Source organism: Neofelis nebulosa, chromosome 4 (genome assembly GCF_028018385.1).
Source record: "Neofelis nebulosa isolate mNeoNeb1 chromosome 4, mNeoNeb1.pri, whole genome shotgun sequence".
Lineage (NCBI taxonomy): Eukaryota > Metazoa > Chordata > Mammalia > Carnivora > Felidae > Neofelis > Neofelis nebulosa.
Genome location: NC_080785.1, coordinates 158072294 through 158090066, shown reverse-complemented (window position 1 = coordinate 158090066; position 17773 = coordinate 158072294). Strand labels below are relative to the sequence as shown.

At 52.9% G+C, this 17773-nt stretch overlaps 1 protein-coding gene across 1 annotated transcript in view; it reads left to right on the top strand.

The window, feature by feature from the left end:
- The window catches only part of AP1M1 (adaptor related protein complex 1 subunit mu 1), a 29907-nt gene that overhangs the window by 2796 nt on the left and 9338 nt on the right, over window positions 1-17773 (top strand). The window contains exons 2-6 of the mRNA XM_058727598.1: window positions 2726-2882; window positions 4798-4865; window positions 6438-6568; window positions 7266-7413; window positions 17347-17473. Of these exons, the coding sequence (XP_058583581.1) occupies window positions 2726-2882; window positions 4798-4865; window positions 6438-6568; window positions 7266-7413; window positions 17347-17473 (631 nt within the window). The remainder of the gene's footprint in view (window positions 1-2725; window positions 2883-4797; window positions 4866-6437; window positions 6569-7265; window positions 7414-17346; window positions 17474-17773) is intronic.

Genomic DNA, 17773 nt, shown 5'->3' with positions numbered 1-17773 from the left:
CTCGGAGGTCCTACAGCTGCCACAAACCTGGCCTTTGCCCTGAACTCTCTCCCCAGACCTGCTCTCTCCCACCTCATTGAGCGACACCGCCATCCATGCGACTGTCCTCATTGGAGACCTGGGCGTTATCCTGGCCTCCGTCCTCTCCTCACCCTCGTGTTCACTCCACGGACATTTCCTGAGCACCCACTGGGGTCAGGCTCTGTTGTGGGCTCTGGGACACAGCCGTGAATGAGATGGAAGTGGTCACTGTTCTCAGGGAGTGTTAGACTCTGGTGGAAGGGACAGACCATAAACGAGGATAGGGGTTAGAGTACAGCAGTGTAGTGGGCAGTGAAGGAAAAGTGGACAGGTTATGACCTTTCAGGCAGGGCAAGCAGGGAAGACTTCTTGGAGGAGGTGCCATCTTTGGTGAGGCTTGAGAAATTAGAAGAGGCCCAGGCATCCTGGACAGAGAGAACTGCAAGTGCAAAGGCCTCGAGGCAGGAGTAGATGTGGACGGCTCAGAGAGCAGCTGGGGGACCAGGGTGGCCGGAATGGAGTGAGCTGGGGCGGGGGCAGAGGGGTGAGATGGACAGAGCAGCCGTGGGGATAGAGGTTTGTCACCTCAGCATTGCCTGTCTCCCTTCAACCTGTCCTCTGCTCTCTCACCTGGGGCCTGCGGCCCAGGCTCCAAGACCGTCCTCACGCCCCCCCGACCAGTGCTCCAAGGTCTCCCCCTGGACTGCACCCCTGTTCTGTCCCGCGGCTTCAGCCACCGCCGTCCCTCTGCCTGTGTAGCACCTGTCCCTTCAGGCCTCAGTGTGAAGGTCACACCCTCGGGAGGCTCTCAGCTTCTCCTAAGTTGGCGTCCCAGTTCAGAGACCCTGTTTGTTTTGGTCACCTCTGGTCCCCGGGCCCAGCATGGTGTGCGGCAGAGGGGCCCGCGGTGTGTGCCGGGTGGGTGAGTGGACCTCTCTGGAGCCCTGGACATGAAGGCAAGCAAAACAGATGCTTCCTCTTTCCTTGGAGCACTAGGGGCCTTGAGGCTCCCTGCCAGCGGCAGTCCCCAAAGTCATATACCTGAGAAGGAAGGTGGGGCCTTGGGAAGCCCAGGAAAGCAGTGTTAGGGAGCAGAAGGGGCCGTGCGGGGGGTGAGAACTGGTTAGGATCTGGACTCAGCTTTGCTGGCTGTGACCTCAGGCGGCTGGTGCCAGAGTTCTAGGCATCACTGTGCATCTCTGTAAAAATAGTGGCCCCACCTCGTGGCCGGTCAGTATAGATTCTGGGCAAGGAGCACAGGAGAGGGGACATGGGAGTCCCTCAGTCCGGGCCTGGCTCTCCCACTAGGTGCCTGAGTGGCCCTAAGCGGCCTTGTGAACCTCAGCAGGAAGAGGGCACGGACCACGAAAGAGAAGCCAGGAAAGAGGTTCTCGTTTTGATTCTCTCCCTCTCTCCTGGCTTGAAACAATGAAGACCACGGATTTTACAAAAGCCCAGGTTGTGACGCAGGCGGCTCCCAGCTTGGTCAGCTCAGCAAGGCCGACCTCCGCACGTAGCTGGGCCCTGCAGCTGCTGCCCACATGAGCTCACGAGAGCGGCGTCAGCTGTAGGCGGCGTCTCCAGATGGAGCCTTGCTCAGCCTGGCGGAGCTTCAGGCTGCCTCCTTGTTCCTTCAGGGAGGCGTGATGGACGTGTACCCAGCTGCGTTTATTCCAGCGCACAGCGTGGTGCGTTCGGTCATTGTATATACCCAGGAAGCCAGAAGCACACACCCTGTCACCCCCTAAAGCTTCCTCACGCCCCTTGTGTCCAGCCCGTTCCCAGAAAGCCACCGGTTTTCTGTCACCATTGGTGAGGGTTTTATGTAAGTGGGTTTTATGTGGGACAGGATATGGGACATGCTGTCTGTTGTCTGGTGGCTCACCTGCTGTGGCTCGAGTCAGTGGTCTTTCCTTCTCATGGCTGAGTTGCGTTCCAGATGGACACACTTCTTGTTTCTGGTCGCCTGTTGAAGGACATTGGTGCTCACTCTAGTCTGGATCCGTCGATCGATCTGTTTATCTATTTATAAAGTTTATTTATTTGGAGAGAGAGAGAGCGTGCGTGTGCATGAGCTGGGAAGGGGCAGAGAGAGAGGGAGATGGAAAAGATCCCAAGCAGGCTCAGCGTTGTCAGCACAGAGGCCAACGAGAGGCTCGAACTCACTAACCATGAGATTATGACTTGAGCCAAAATCAAGAGCTGGACACTCAACTGACCGAGCCACCCAGGCGCCCCCAGTCTCTGGGTCTATTTAAAATAAAGCCGCAGCGAACGTTTGTGTGCGAGTCTTGGCCACAGGTGGCTTTTAGTGGATGTGAACACTCAGCAGTGTCCCCTGATTGGGTACCCTGACACAGGCAGAAGAGCAGAGTGCATTAGCGTAGGAAAGGCCCTGAGAAGGTCTGCAGTGAGAACCTACAGGATGTTGTTTTCACCTGGCATCTCCCAGTTGACTGAGTTCTGGACTGCGACCTCGTATTGCTTTCCCCCGCGAGTTGGCCCCTGTGGAGTTCACTCTGGGAAATGCGCTCCTTGAGGGATTCCCTGGGGGATAGAGGTCAGCGCGGCCTGGAGTCTCTGATGGCCAGGGGTGTGAGTGGGGTCCTTGCGGCAAGGGAGGTTGGCGCGTCTCACGCCCCACCGCACGCATCTGGCTGTGGGCCTCCAGATGGAAGCAGCCTCACCTCCCACCCCCGCCTAGGTGCTCATCTGCCGGAACTACCGTGGCGACGTGGACATGTCCGAGGTGGAGCACTTCATGCCCATCCTGATGGAGAAGGAGGAGGAAGGGATGCTGTCGCCCATCCTGGCCCACGGGGGAGTCCGCTTCATGTGGATCAAGCACAACAATCTGTATCGTATCCCTTTGCGGGGGAGCCCCCCGGGGGCCTCCTGTGTGGGTGTGTGCGTGTGCGCGTGTGTGGGCCCGCAGGCAACCGAGAGTGGCCGGCACCTGGCCTAGCCTGGCCCGGGGCTGGCTCGGGCGCAGCAAGGGCCATCGGGCACACCCTCCCGGAGCTCCCTGCGGCCTGAAGAGATGAGCGGAGAACACGGTGGCAAGTGTGACGGGAGCTGGGCGAGGAGAGGGTGTGGCAGGGGACCTCATCTAGTCTGGGAACCCAGGGAGGCTTCCCTGAGGAGGTGACATCCAGAGGAGCCCTGCAGGAAGGCCAGGTGTCCACCATCCAGAGCAGTGGGCAGACGCCAGGAGCGATAGACCTGGGCAGAGGCTCTGCAGAAGGAACAAGCTCATTCTGGAAGCTGCAGGAGGGGTGGCGAGAACACCGGGAAGGGGTATGTGGTGGGAGCAGGCCCAAGTGGTCAGCAACGCTGCGGGGTCTCGAGGGACGTCACCGTAGATGTGATGAGAAGCCTTCCGGGGGTTTTAGGCGGGGGGTGGTGACACAAAATCAGATTTGCATTTTCTGAAGGTTTCTGGCTGCTGAGCAGAGGCCAGGCTGCAGGGAAGCCGGAGTGGATGTGGGGAGGGGGAGGGGGCCAGAAAGGCCCGGTCGGACTGTCTGGGTCCCTGAGGTCCAGCTCCTGCCCCGCCTCTGTTTCTCCCTCACCTCTCTGGAGGGCCCGGGGGGCTGCTCGCAGAGTGCTCAGAGAGAGTACCGCAGGTGGCTTGGAACCCGGAAGCTGGACTACTGTGAAGGCGCCCAGGTCGGGGGGGGGGGGGGGGGGGGGGGTGCAGGGGGGAGGGGTGTCCGGGGGGGGGGGGTGGTGTGAGCCCAGCGGGAGCCGTCAGACCAGTTTCCGGTTGGGCCCTGGCTCCACGTGTGGGCAGCGGGGAGGAGACAGCAGTGGCTCACCCCTCCAGGTGCCGCTGCCCGGCGCCCCCGGCCTCCCCGGCCTGTCGCTAGTTCTGCTGTCTGGTGACGGTCTCCGGCCGGCCCAGCCTTGCGGTGCCCACTGGTCCTCCTTAGCACCCGAAGGCATGCGACCTGGGCTGGAGGCCCAGCACCTGATACCTGGGTCCCGGCTCCAGGCAGGAAGTGAGGTGGACGTGGCTCCTGCTGTCCCTGTCACCTGCAGCTCCCATCTCAGCCCTGGGGCCGGGCGGCCCAGGCCTGTCATGAACGGCCACGGCCAGGGCACAGCCCGCGTGCCTGCGGGGGAGGAACCGGCCTCCCCAGGGGGCTCGAGGCCCTTGAGGGAAAGAGCAAGGAGTGTTCAGTGATGACGTCAGAGGGGAGTCTGTGCCACGTACTTCGCACACATTGCCTCAGCGACTCTGCTGCCGGGCGCCCATCAAGCAAGTGAGAAAATGGGGCTCCATTAAAAAGGTTTGCTTTAGGGGCCAAGGCTTGCAGGAAGGGCCAGACCCAGCGTCGGCCCTGGCTGCCTCCTCTGGAGCCTGCTGGGGGTCACACAAGCCGTTGGCTTCTGGGGAAGGACCAATCATCGCAGTCCTGCCTTCTGCTCCCAGAATGAGCCGCACGCTGCCTCCCCACCCTGGGCTAGAGCTCTCAGCGCAGATATCACCTCCTCAGGGCAGCCCCCACCCCGCCCCAGCAGCTGGGGTGGGCTCTCAGTGCCCCCTGCTGCCTCTCTGTCATCGAGCGCTTCCTGGGGTTTGGGACCATGTCTGGCGACTGCCTGTCCCGGGCCTGGCTCCGACCAAGGCCTGGTGAATGGCCGGGGGTGGGGTGGAGGGAGGTTCTGAGCCGGGGGTGGGGGTGGGGGTCCTTCCGAGACGCGGGCTGAGTCGGGGTCTGTGAGGCAGCAGTCTGGGCCTCTGAACTCTCCTTAACCGTGGCCGCCATGCAGTGGTTGCTACCTCCAAGAAGAACGCATGTGTGTCGCTGGTGTTCTCCTTCCTTTATAAGGTGGTGCAGGTGAGTTGACCCGAGGAGGGGTGTCAGTCGCCCTGGCTTTGCTGTGTGCTCGAGGGCTGGAGCACTCCTGGGGAGTTCCGGGGCTGGAGCCCCAGGGAATGGGAAGGGGAGCTCCAGCTGCCCTGTGTGTGGGACTTTATGGCCTTAGTGTCCCTCTGCCCTGACGAGGGGAGGAAAGTGAGCAGGAGGTGGAGCTCGGGGCAGGTCGGTGCGCCCGGACCTCAGGAGGGACAGGTACGCCCCACAGCTGGCTGTGGGAGGGTGGAGGGTGGCCCGCTGAGAGGCCGAGTTTAGGGAGGTAGGCTAGCCGGGAGGAGGGCAGAGCAGCCAGTTCTGCGCAGAGGTGGGGAGGCGCGAGAGCAGCACAGGCAGAGGCCCTGGGGCCACAATGCATGTGGTCCGGTCGGTCGGGGAGCATCGGGCTGGCCAGTGTGCCTGGGGCCCGTGGGGGGCTGCGATCAGCAAGGGGTGGGTGGGGCTGGGCTGCAGGGTTGGGGGCAAACAGGACTTAGTGAGGAGTTTTGATTTGGTTCCTGACGAGAGATGGCGGGCGACCTTAAGCAGGGGACTGATGAGACCTGATTGGAGTTGAGATCGGCTCCGTGGCTGCTAAGTGGAGGAAAACTTGAAGGCAACAAGGAGGCCAGCGAGGAGGTTGCTGCAGGCTTCCAGAGCAGAAATGGAGGGGCTGGGCTGGGGCAGGAGCCGTGGGGTTGAGGGAGGTGGAGAATCGGACCCGGGAGGCCTGCGGTGAGCCCTCAGGTGGTAACCACGTGCAGCTAGCTCAGGAGTCACTGGTGCTGAACACGGGGGGGGGGGGCACTGGTCTGGGCCGTGGAGACACGGGGACGGGAGAGTATGTGTCCCCCTGGGAAGCCCTGAGTGCAGGCTGAGGAGTAGGCTTTCGTGCCAGGGCGGTGGCCCTGTCGCAGGAGTAAAGAGGGGCACCGGCAGGTCCGAGAGGGTGGGAAGAACGTTCTCCTTCCTGCCGTGTCTGGCATTTCCTGTCTGCCTCCGTGACTTTCCTTCGGTGCGGGTGCTAACGAAACTTTTCTCCCTTCCCTTGTTCGGTCGACTTAATTTTCTGTTGAACTGGGGGACATGTGTCCGTGGCCCAGGGGGCTCGGAAGAGTCCGGAAGAGCCACTGGTTCTGTCTCCAGCGGCTCTCGCCCCTCACCTGAGTCACTTGTAGCTCAGAGGCAAAGGGTGACCGTTCACAGCAGGGATTGAAGAGAAGCTCAGATGGGGCCCTAGCCAGACTGGGGGTGACTGTCAGGGAGGAGAGGAGAGAGGGACCCTCGGGAGTGGAGATGCAGGGCTTCTGACCAGGCCCCCGGAGGACGCCCGCACTGCCTGCAGCCCGCGACTTGCCTCACGGGCAGCCGTCGCTGTCCTGCCGCGGCCCCTGAGTCTGAGGTCGTGTCTGTGGCATGTCGTCAAGCCTGGAACGTGGGTAGATGCAGCTTGTGGGCAAGAGGGCTGTTGGTTCTGGGCCCCGGGGCATGAAGGACAAGTGGGTTTGTGCGGGCGGTCCCCCTCCCGCGTCTCAGCCCCCCGCCGCCCCCACCCAGGTGTTTTCAGAGTACTTCAAGGAGTTGGAGGAGGAGAGCATCCGCGACAACTTTGTCATCATCTACGAGCTGCTGGATGAGCTCATGGACTTCGGCTACCCCCAGACCACCGACAGCAAGATCCTGCAGGAGTGAGTGGGTGCGGTGGAGACCCAGGCTTGGGGCTGGGGGAAGCGAGCGTGCCTTCACGCCCTGTGCCGCCACCCTGTCTCCTGGCCTTTGTGGTTTCTGTTGGGCGGTTTTGGATTCTTGGCCGCTCCGCGTCCCTGCGCAGCGTGAGCGTTGTTCAGGGCGGTGCACTGGATGCCTGGGTATCAGGGAGTCACCGCCTCTGTTTCCGCTCACGTAACTGAGGCTGAGAGAGAAACGCGTCCTTCTTCGCCATCCTGCCCTTCACACCGGGGCACACGGATCAAGCACTTTCTGTGAACCCCGCCCCACGGGAGCGGCTCCCCTTTTCTCCGTTCTCTGTCAGAGGCCCCGCTCCCCATTTACACGGGGCAAGGGTTACTCGGAGAACTGGCCTGCGTTTGCATCTCGTGTGTTGTTCCCCGGGGGGGTCGGGGTCGCCAGCTCCCCTCCAGGGACGCAGTCCCCTCTGCACGGGGCCGTGGCAGCTGGCGCACACTCCCTGTGGTCCCGCCCCTGCCGGCTCCTTGCCCCTCCCCCACCCCGGCCTAAGTGAGCGCTCTGCGCTCATGGTCACTTGGGTTCTTTGGGGCTTTTTGGAAATCCTGGCATTCAGGTGAAACTGGAGCCTGCCACTGGGAGGGGCTCTTTTCGGAATGTCCGTGCCTGAGCTCCTCAACTCTGGGCCTGGTCCCACAGGTACATCACCCAGGAAGGCCACAAGCTGGAGACGGGGGCCCCGAGGCCCCCAGCCACCGTCACCAACGCAGTGTCCTGGCGGTCTGAGGGCATCAAGTACCGGAAGAACGAGGTGTTCTTGGACGTCATCGAGTCCGTCAACCTCTTGGTAGGGCTTCGTCTGCTTTCTTTTCCTCTGGTGGAAAAATGGTGTCTTCTCCACGATTGACGTGAGAACAAGCAGACTTTGAACAGCAGCAGAGCCCTGGGAAGCCGTTACTTTCTGGGTGGCGGCAGATCCGCAGCGGTCAGGCCGCGCTGCAGCTGGCGCTCGTTCAGGCTTCCTTAGCTTCTGTTCTTGTTGGGGGTCCACGCAGGGGCCTTGTGGGCGTTGCTGTGTAAAGCAGGGGGGAGGTTGGAAAGCGCAGGGCTCCGTATTCAGAAAGACCGCCTCACTCACGATCCACCGTCCTTTTGGGCCTCACGCTGTAAATTCACAAACGCGTGTGCGGTCCTCCCGTCGCACCGAGAGCGGTCGCGGCTCTCCTGCAGCTGGTTTTCTTAGGTTTCTTTTCTGTTTGTGCGTGTTTGCTTTTTCCTTTGGTTTTATTTTTTAAGTTCTCACTAAGTCAAATTGACCTTTTTTTCTATTAGTTTTAGCCCACATAGAGATTCTTGTTCCCCTTTGCTGTAATCAGGATACGTGTCACCTCTAACACCTCCCTCCTGCCGCCTCTCCACCCCCTGGCACCCGCTGCTCCGGTCACGTCACGCGTCGCTAGCCAGTAGGCCCCATGCTCCACGCCGCCTCTCTGCCAGCCCGCGCGGCCTGGGCCCGGGGGTCCTGCTCCTGTCTGGCGTCGGAGCGCCACATCCCAGTGCCCGTGTCGTTCACCTTCATCTCCTCCCATAGGCGTTTTTCGTCTCACCCGTCACAAGAAGGGCGGGTACAGGTATTAGAGAGCGCGAGCTAGCGCAGTCACATACCTTGTATTACAGTTTGTGGTTATAACTGTCCCATTTGATCTTTGTTGCTCTTCTCTTACTGTGTGTAACCTACGTATTAACCTGTATTACAGATATATACGTTTAGGAGAAAACAGCACGTGATGAGGGTTCCCAGGCATCCACTGGGGGTCTTGGACCGTCTCTCCTGCAGATAAGGCGGACTCCTCTAGTGTTGTCTTGCTGAGGTTGTCATATGTGTGGAATCCCAGAGTATGTGACCTTTTCAGTCTGGCTTCTTCCACTAAGCATAATGTCTTTGAGACTTATCCAAGTTGCTGTGTTTGTCAAGAGCTTGTTTCTTCTTCTTCTTTTTTTTAACGTTTATTTATCATTGAGAGACAGAGAGACACAGAGCGTGAGCAGGGGAGGGGCAGAGAGAGGGGGAGACACAGAATCCAAAGCAGGCTCCAGGCTCCAAGCTGTGAGCACAGAGCCCGACGCGGGGCTCGAACTCACAAACCGCGGGATCATGACCTGAGCCGATGTCAGACGCTTAACCAACTGAGCCACCCAGGCGCGCCCCGCCTGTTTCTTCTTATATCCATTTGTATTTATTTTATTTTCGGAACCACACTGTGTTTATCCATTCACCTCTTGAAAGACTTTTGGGTTGTTTCCAGTGTTGGGCTATTGTGAGTGGAGTTGGTATAAACATTTCGTGTGCAGGTTTATGTGTAAACGGAAGTTTTTCTTTCTCGAGGGCAAATACCCAGAGTGGGGTCACTGAGTCACATGGTAAGCGTACGTTTAACTTTATAAGAAACCGCCAGACCGTTTTCCAGAGTGGCTGCTCCATTTTTGCCTTTTCACCAGCGGTGGATGAGAGTTCTGGTGGTTCTATATCCTCGAGCATTGTTTTGATTTTCTCCATCTTAATAGATGTATTGTGCTAGCTCATTGTAGGTATAATTTGCAATTTCCTGATGGCTGATGTTGTTAAATGCGTCTCTGTGTGCTGCTTTGTCATCTGTATTTCATCTTTGGACAAGTGTCTTTTCATGTCTTGTGAGCATTTTTAAATTGGGTTGTTTCTTTTCTGATTGTTGCATTTTGAAAGTTCTTTATGTATCCTGGATAGAAGTCTCTTGTCAGATACGTGATTTGCAGGTATTTTCTCCCAGGCCATCACTTGTCTTTTCATTCTTTTGGTACAGTGTCTTTCACAGGACAAAAGTTTTTAATTTTGAGAAAATCTAATTACCGATTTTTTTGTGCATGTGCTTTTGGTGCCACGCTGCCGAACCCAGGGTCATGTAGGTTTTCTCCTAAATTGTCTTCTAAAAGTTTTCTGGTTTTACATTTAGATCCATGACCAACTTTGAGTTAAGTTTTATATGAGCTATGAGGTTTATGTCCATTGTGTGGATGTAGAACAGTGTTCTGCAGTTGTTCCAACATCATTTTTTGAAAAAACTACCCCCCCCAAGGGGCGCCTGGGTGGCGCAGTCGGTTAGGCGTCCGACTTCAGCCAGGTCACGATCTCGCGGTCCGTGAGTTCGAGCCCCGCGTCAGGCTCTGGGCTGATAGCTCGGAGCCTGGAGCCTGTTTCCGATTCTGTGTCTCCCTCTCTCTCTGCCCCTCCCCCGTTCATGCTCTGTCTCTCTCTGTCCCAAAAATAAATAAAAAACGTTGAAAAAAAAAAAAAATTTAAAAAAAAAAAAAAAAAAAAAAAAGAAAAAACTACCCCTTTCTCCGTTAAACTGCCATTGTATTTTTGTCAGAAATCAGTTGGCCGTATTTTGTGAGTCTGTTTCTGGACTCTCTTCTGTTCATTCATCTGTATTATCTATTCATTCACCAACACTGCACTGCCTTTGACAACTGTAACTTTATTAAGTCTGAAAATCAGGTAATGAGATCCTTCCAGCATTCTTCTTTTTTCAAAATTGTTTTAGCTATTTAGTTCCTTTGCATAAAATATTAGCATCAGGAGGTATTTGGGTGGCTCAGTCAGTTGAGTGTCTGACTTCCAATTTTAGCTCAGGTCATGATCTCATGGTTGTGGGATTGAGCCCCACATGGGGCTCTGCACTGACGGCTCGGAGCCTGCTTGAGATTCTCTCTCTCCCTCTCTCTCTGCCCCTCTCTTGCTTGTACGCATGCACACACTCACTCTCTCTCTCTCAAAATAAATACATATATTTTTAAAAAGTTTAAAATGTTAGCATCAGCTTGTCTGTGTCTACAAAAAAAATCCTGCGGATTTTGATTGGGATTTTATTAAATAACTATTAAATAATCAGTGTGGGGAGTGCCTGAGTGGCTCAGTTGGTTAAGCATCCGACTTCAGCTCAGGTCATGATCTCGCAGTCCGTGAGTTCAACCCCTGATTCAGGCCCTGTGTTGACAGCTCGGAGCCTGAGCCTGCTTCGATTCTGTATCTCTCTCTCTGCCCCTCCCTGCTCACACTGTCTCTCTCCTCTTTTTCACAAATAAACATTAAAAAAAAAATTTTAATAAGTAATCAGTGTGGAAAAGAATTGGTATCATTAGTATATTAAGTCTCACAACCCACAAATGCTGTATGTCTCTCTAGTTAGGTCATCTTTTTTTTTTTTTTTTTTTAAACATTTATTTATTTTTGAGAGACAGAGACAGAGCTTGAGTGGGGAAGGGGCAGAGAGAGAGGGAGGCACAGAATCTGAAACAGGCTCTAGGCTCTGAGCTGGCAGCACAGAGCCCGACGTGGGGCTCAAACTCATGAACCGTGAGATCATGACCTGAGCCGAAGTTGGACACTTAACTGACTGAGCCACCCAGGCACCCCTAGTTAGGTCATCTTTGATTTCATTCATAAACATTTGGTAATTTTTACCATGTATATGTTATGTTAGAGTTATACTTAAGTATTTCGTATTTTTGAAAGTATCATAAATTGTATATTTTAGATTTACTTGGTAGAAGTCACTTGTGAAACTATCTGAGCCTAGAGATTTCTGTTCCAGAATATTTTTAACTACAAATTTCAATCCTGTAATACTTATAGGATTCTTCGGGTCTTCTGTTTCATCTTGGGTGTTTTGGCAGTTTATTGTTTTTAAGAAGCTGATCTACTTCATCAGAGTCATTGAGTTTATGTGTATAGTATTCTCTGTAGTATTCCCTTACTGTCTTTTTAATGTCTGCAGGGTCTGTGCTGATGTCCCCTCTTTCATTCCTGATATCAGTCACTTATGTCATATTTTTTTTCCTTGTCAGTCTTGTGAAAGTTTCATCTATTTTATTGGTGATGAATTGGCTTTTACCAAGAATTGACTTTTGATTTCATTGATTTTCCATTTTCAATTTCATTGATTTCTGTTCTTGGCTCTAGTATTTCTTTCTCTGTGATTTGAGTTTGTTTTGCTCTTCTTTTTCTAGTTTCTTAAGGTGGAAGTGAAGATGCTGATTTGGAATCTTTCTTTTCTAATATAAAGATAATGTCGTACATGTGTAAGCAGTGCTTTAGCTACGACCCATAATTGGTATGTTAGATTTTCATCTTCAAAATATTTTCAAATTTCCCTTGAGACTTCAGTTTTGACTCATGGATTATTTATTTATTTATTTATTTATTTATTTATTTATTTTAATGTTTATTTTTGAGAGAGAGAGAGAGAGAGAGGGCATGAGCAGGGGAGGGGCAGAGAGAGAGGGAGACACAGAATCCGAAGCAGACTTCAGGCTCTGAGCTGTCAGCACAGAGCCCAACACGAGACTCGAACCCACCAACTGCAACATCATGACCTGAGCTGGAGTTGGACTCCTAACTGACTGAGCCACCCAGGCACCCTGACTCATGGATTATTTAATGAAAGTGTGTTAATTTTTAACTGTTTACCTATTTTTCTGTTACCTTATTGTCGTTGTTTTTTTGTTTTTAATTTAATTACATTATTGTTTGAGAATATACTTTCTATGCAGTGCCTAGGTGACTCAGTCAGTTAAGCATCTGACTCTTGGTTTCGGCTCAGGTCATGATCTCATGGTTCGCGAGTTCCAGCCTTACATCGGTCTCCATGCTGACCATGTGAAGCCTGCTTGGGATTCTCTCTCTCAAAATAAATAAACTTTAAAATATATAAATATACTTTTTATAATGCCCATTCTTTAAAATTTAAGGTTTGTTTTAGTGACCCAGAATGTGATCTCTCTTGCCAAACGTTCTAGGTACACTTGAAAAAAATATATATTTTGGTTTTGTTGGGTGGACTGTTCTGTAATTGCCAATTAAATCCTGTTGGTTAGTGACATTTATTTCTTCTAGCTTTTCTTACTCATTTTCTGTCTACTAGTTCTACCTATTATTGATAGCGATAAAAGCCCCAGCTGTTAATTGCAGATTATGTCTTGGCATATTTTGAAGTTATGCTGTTAGGCACAGGCACATTTAGGATTCATATGTTTCCTTGATGAAATGTCCCTTTCTTTTTTCATTATAGAAGGTCCCTCTTTACCCCTGGTAATTTTTTTGCTCTGAAGTCTATTTTGCTATTAATATTGTCGCTCCAGAGATTATTCCATCAGTGTTTACACGCTATGTGTTTTTCTATCCTTTTACTTCTTTTTTTTAATCCTTTTATTTTTTTGAAGATTTTATTTTTAAGTAATCTCTACATCCAACACGGGGCTTGAACTCATAACTCCAAGATCAAGAGTCACACATTCCACTGACTGAGCCAGCTAGGTGCCCCTATCCTTTTATTTTATTTTTTTAAAGTTATTTAAATTCTAGTTAATATACACGGTAATGTCAGTTTCAAGTATACAGTGTAGTGATTCAGTACTTCCATACATCATCCAGTGCTCAAACTGGGTCATTTTTTAACATCCATTCTGGCAGTCTCTGTCTTTTAATTGATATGTTTAGAGCATTTATACTTACTGTAACTGTTAATTTGTTAGATTAAACTGTCTGCCATTTTATTGTTTTTGTTGCCTCTGTTTTTCATTCCTTTGTTTTTGTTTTTGTTTTTTTCCTATCCTTCCCTGGTCTGTTTGAATGTTTTTAATATTCCATTTCATTTCTTTATGGTGGTTGTTACCATATCTCTTTATATAGTTGTATCTAGTGGTTGCTATAAAATGCATACTTACCTGCTTAGAATCAATATTTCACCACTTCACTTGGAATCCAGAAAGTTTCCTACCCCTCAAGGCTAGAGCTGTTTTATACATTAATCTAGATGCATTGGAAACCACCTCCCGACAGTGCTAAGATTTGTTGCTCTCAGTTCTCAAACATGCATTAAAGCAGTCAAGACAATAACCCATTTAACTCAGACATTTGGCACTTCGGTGGCTCTCCCTCGATTTCCTGACTTTTCCCAGGTTTCCTTCCGGTATCATTTCCCTTCTGCCTAAAAAGCTACTCTTAGCTGTTCTTTCAGAACAGGTCTACTTTGCTTTTCCTCCATCTGAGAATGTCTTCGTTTCTGCTTCATTCTGAAGGATATTTCAACTGGATACAGGTTCTGGGTTGACAGTTGTCCTTTGGCTCCTTGAAAATGTTGTGACATTCCTTCCAGGTTCCATGCTTCCTGGTGAGAAATCCACGGTCACTTGAATCCATATTTCCCTGTAGGTAACACACTGCTTTTCTCTGGATGCTTTCCAGATTTTTTCTTTGTCTTTAGTTTTCAGCAGATAGATTTGCTGTGTCTGGGTATGGATATCTTTAGGTTTCCACTGTTTGGGATTTGTTCATCTTCTTGTATCTGTTTGGTTATGTCTCCTACCAAAATTGGGATGTTTGCAGCCATTATGTTCTCAAATATGTTTGCCCAGTGACATGAATATCAGACCTTTAGTCAGTGTCCCAAGGGCCCCTGAGGTGCTGTTTCTTTTATCCCATCTTTTTTTTTTCTCTTTGTTGTTTAGATTGGATGCTTCCTTCTGATCTGTCTTCAAGTTCACTGACCCTTTCCTGTTTTATCTCCATCCTTTTGTTGAGCCCATCCAGCAAGTTTTGTATTTCAGTTACTGCATCTTTTAGTTCTAAAATTTCCATTTGATTCTTCTTCCTATAGTTTGCTTCTTTATTGAGACTTTCTATTTTAACATTTGTTGCAAGGGTGTTTGTAATTTTTACATAACTGTTTAAAGTCTTTTGTCGGATAATTCCAACATTTGCATCAGCATTGGCATCTGTTGATTGTATTTTCCGTGTGAGTTAAATTTTCTTGGCTCTTTGTATGCTGAGTATTTTTAGATTGTATCTTGGACCTTTTTGAATGTTACATTATAAGATTCTAGGTCTTATTTAGATTATACAGAGCATGTCCGTATTTGTGTTCGAGCTGACAGTTGGCCTGGTTAGGTTCAGGCCACAAGTTGCAGCCCCCAATTTGTGGGCCGTAAGTATCAGTTCAGTTTTCAAAGCCTTCCTGCCATTTGCTATTTGAGTTTGTCCGGAGTATGCACTGCCTGGTGGTCTGTCTGGCACTGGGTGGTTTGTTTCTCAGAGTCTTTGGCATGCTAATTAGGATCGTAGCTACTCATGCCCATTTCTAGAGTGCTCTGGAGACACAAATAACTTCATGGGTTTGCTTTCCTGGACTCCTCACTGTATGCTCTCTTTCTGGTATTTGTCAGCTGTTTAGGACTTCCCCTTTGGGTTCTGTGACCAACTGGGGGCTCTAGATCCCCACTCTGGCCTGCCTGCCTGCAGTGGGCCTGAATCCTGGGTTTGCCCCACCCTCTGGGAGCAACAGCTAGGTTGCCTGGGGCCTGGAGGTGAGAGAACAGACAAGGGGGGAATCGGGGGATTTCCATATGCCCTCTAAGCAGCAGGAGTTCCCCTTCTGGCCCTGAAGCCAGAGCTACAGGCTTCCGCCAGCTCAGTCAGCGTCCCCAGGGCTCACTTCCACTTCCAGGCTTCCTCTGCACTTTCCCACGGGGCCTGGGTGCCGCGCTTTCAGCGGCTCTTCCCAGATCCACCCACTGTGCCTTTCAGTCTTTGATGATTGCCCATGAACCCTGCCCACGTGTCGTCCTTGTAGCCAGTGGCAGGGAAGGGCATACAAGCCGACCCCATGTTACCCGCAGCCTGCTTGTGTTCACTTTGGAGATGATCATGACTGATCAGACCAGTCCCATCACGTGGCTCACTAGGGTGTGCCCCTTTCCAGCTGCCACAGGCAGTGCAGAAATGAGCCAGCTTGTCCGTCCTCAGATGTGTGTTTGGGGCAGCATCCTTACCTGGGCGGGGTTCCTGGAGCGGTGGGTCCTCCGGTGTGGGATTGTTGACGGTGCTTCCCCAAAAGATTCTCCCAGTGGACTGCGCATAAACATATTTGCCTTTTTACTTTTTAAGTCTTGGAGCAAGACAGTGGCCTCAGTAACCACATGCCCCTCCTGCCTTTGTCTGAATTGTTTATTGAGCCCAGAACATGGTCCATCTGGCACTAGAGTGTGCTGGCCTATGAAAGCAGATCCGGGGGAACAGCCTATAAATAGGTTATATGAAAACACTGGCAGTTCGATGGGTGTCCCGACCACAGTGCACCCAGCACGTGGCTGTGCCTGAAGGACCCTGTTCTTCCATACACGGGGCAGCACGAGGCAGGTGCAGGTGTCCCAGATGTGCCGGAACACCGTCTTCCTGAGTCTGATTGCAGAGCCGGCTGCTGAGTCCACACCAGCGTCCAGTTTCCGGTGACCTGGGTGTAACGGTATACTTGAGCAGCTCAGCAGACATCCCTTCTGCACCCACCCATCCTGGTTGCCGCCTGCAGGGCTGAGATGAGCCTTGGGCCTGCACAGTTCTTCTCCCCTTCCTGAGCCCGCCTTCCCAGCATTGGTGACTTCACCTGTTCAGTTCCAGAGGGCTGTGTAGTCCCTACTCCCCACGCGGGGGGACGGCCCTCCACATCTAGGGGCAGTCATAGTTGGGAGCATGGGGGGTGCCCAGAGCCCATCCCACCAGCGAGGGCCTACGTTTGCACGTACCTGCTGAGGACCTTCTGCCCCCAGGCACTGTCTTCGTGCTGGACCCAGCAGTGAGTGGCCTGACGCACCCCCTCACCAGAGTGGGGACAGAGGTGGACAGGCAGAGCTGACGAGAGGCGGAGGAGGAAGAGGTGGCCGCTGTGTGCAGTGGGGACAGTGAGAGGCCAGTGTGACCAGAGTATAGTGAGCAGTGAGGTGACAGAACCAGACGTTGCAGGGCCTTCTGTCCTGTTTTGTGCCTTTCCCGGGTTGTCGTTTCCTTGGTGCCTCGGTTTTCCACCTCCTTCAGAGGCGAAGGGCTCTCATGTTTGCCTGTGGTGCTTTCCAGATGCTTGAGTTAAAGGCTGGACAGATTTTCCTCCTTCTCTGTAGAAATAGGCAACTGGGGCCTTCCAGCACGTGGGTGTGGCTGGCACCTCCGAGGAGCGGCCCTCGTGGCCCCAAGGCCTGTGCATCTGCAGCCCTTGTTCTTGCCTGTGGGTGTGGACGTGGTGATGTGGGGTGGTGGTCATAGCTGTGGCCCCAGCGCCTCCGCCAGCCATTGTGTGGCCTCTGTTCTGTATCTAAAATGGGCCTGAGAAGAGGTGTTCCAGCAGCCTGGCTCCCTCAGGACAGCCTCAGGGTTTGCCTGCTGGCCTGTTGTGACGTTCTAATCACTATCTCAGATGCTTCCTGGTCTGCTCGTGAGCTACAGGGTTGCCCGAAGCATAACTCCGCCACGCAGACTGTTGGAGTGCACGGGGAAGGGCTCAGCCGTTACTCCTCTGACTTTATCTGGTGCTGTGGATCCGTGGTCATCGGACCTCAGGGCAGCCCTGGGGAGCAGCGAGGAGTCAGGGCCCGGGAAGCTCCATCTTTAGGAAGTAGCGGATATGGGGCAGGTGGCCTCCTCAGGCCCCACTTGGAGAAACAGAGATCTCTAGAAAAGCAAGTGTGGCCTGCCTGGAGGAAGGCCAGCCTAGTGGTTGCGCAGGCACTGGTAGGGTCCTCGCTCAGCTGTGGCCTGAGGCCTAGAGGGCAGAGCCCACGGGTCGGCCTCTGTGACCCTGGCACAGAGGCTGGAGGGAGGCCGGGATGGGGAGAAGGGCATCGAGAACTGGGTGGCGGGAGGGTATGAAGCTGGTGAGTGGGGGCCTCCCTTCACGCCCGCCTCGCCGCCCCCCAGGTCAGTGCCAATGGCAACGTGCTGCGCAGCGAGATTGTGGGCTCCATCAAGATGAGGGTCTTCCTCTCAGGCATGCCCGAGCTGCGCCTGGGCCTCAACGACAAGGTTCTCTTCGACAACACGGGCCGTGAGTACCCCCCGCCACCCCCCCTGCATCCCTGTGGCCAGAGCGGGCCTGTGCTGAGCTCACAGCTGAGCTGAGGGAATACCCAGCTGCATGGGCCAACGCGTGTCCCTCAAGTACCTGCTTTAGAAACATGTTCAGGTGGTTTAAAAGGCAACCGTGAAAACTAGTAAATCCATAACTGGACGTAGAAAACATAGAAGAGCAGAGATCCCAAAGTCAAGTCCCCTCGTCACCCTATGGGCCAGAGGGCACGGGCGAGGACCTCAGACGTCGAGTGTGGGAAGGGTCACGCAGGTCCAC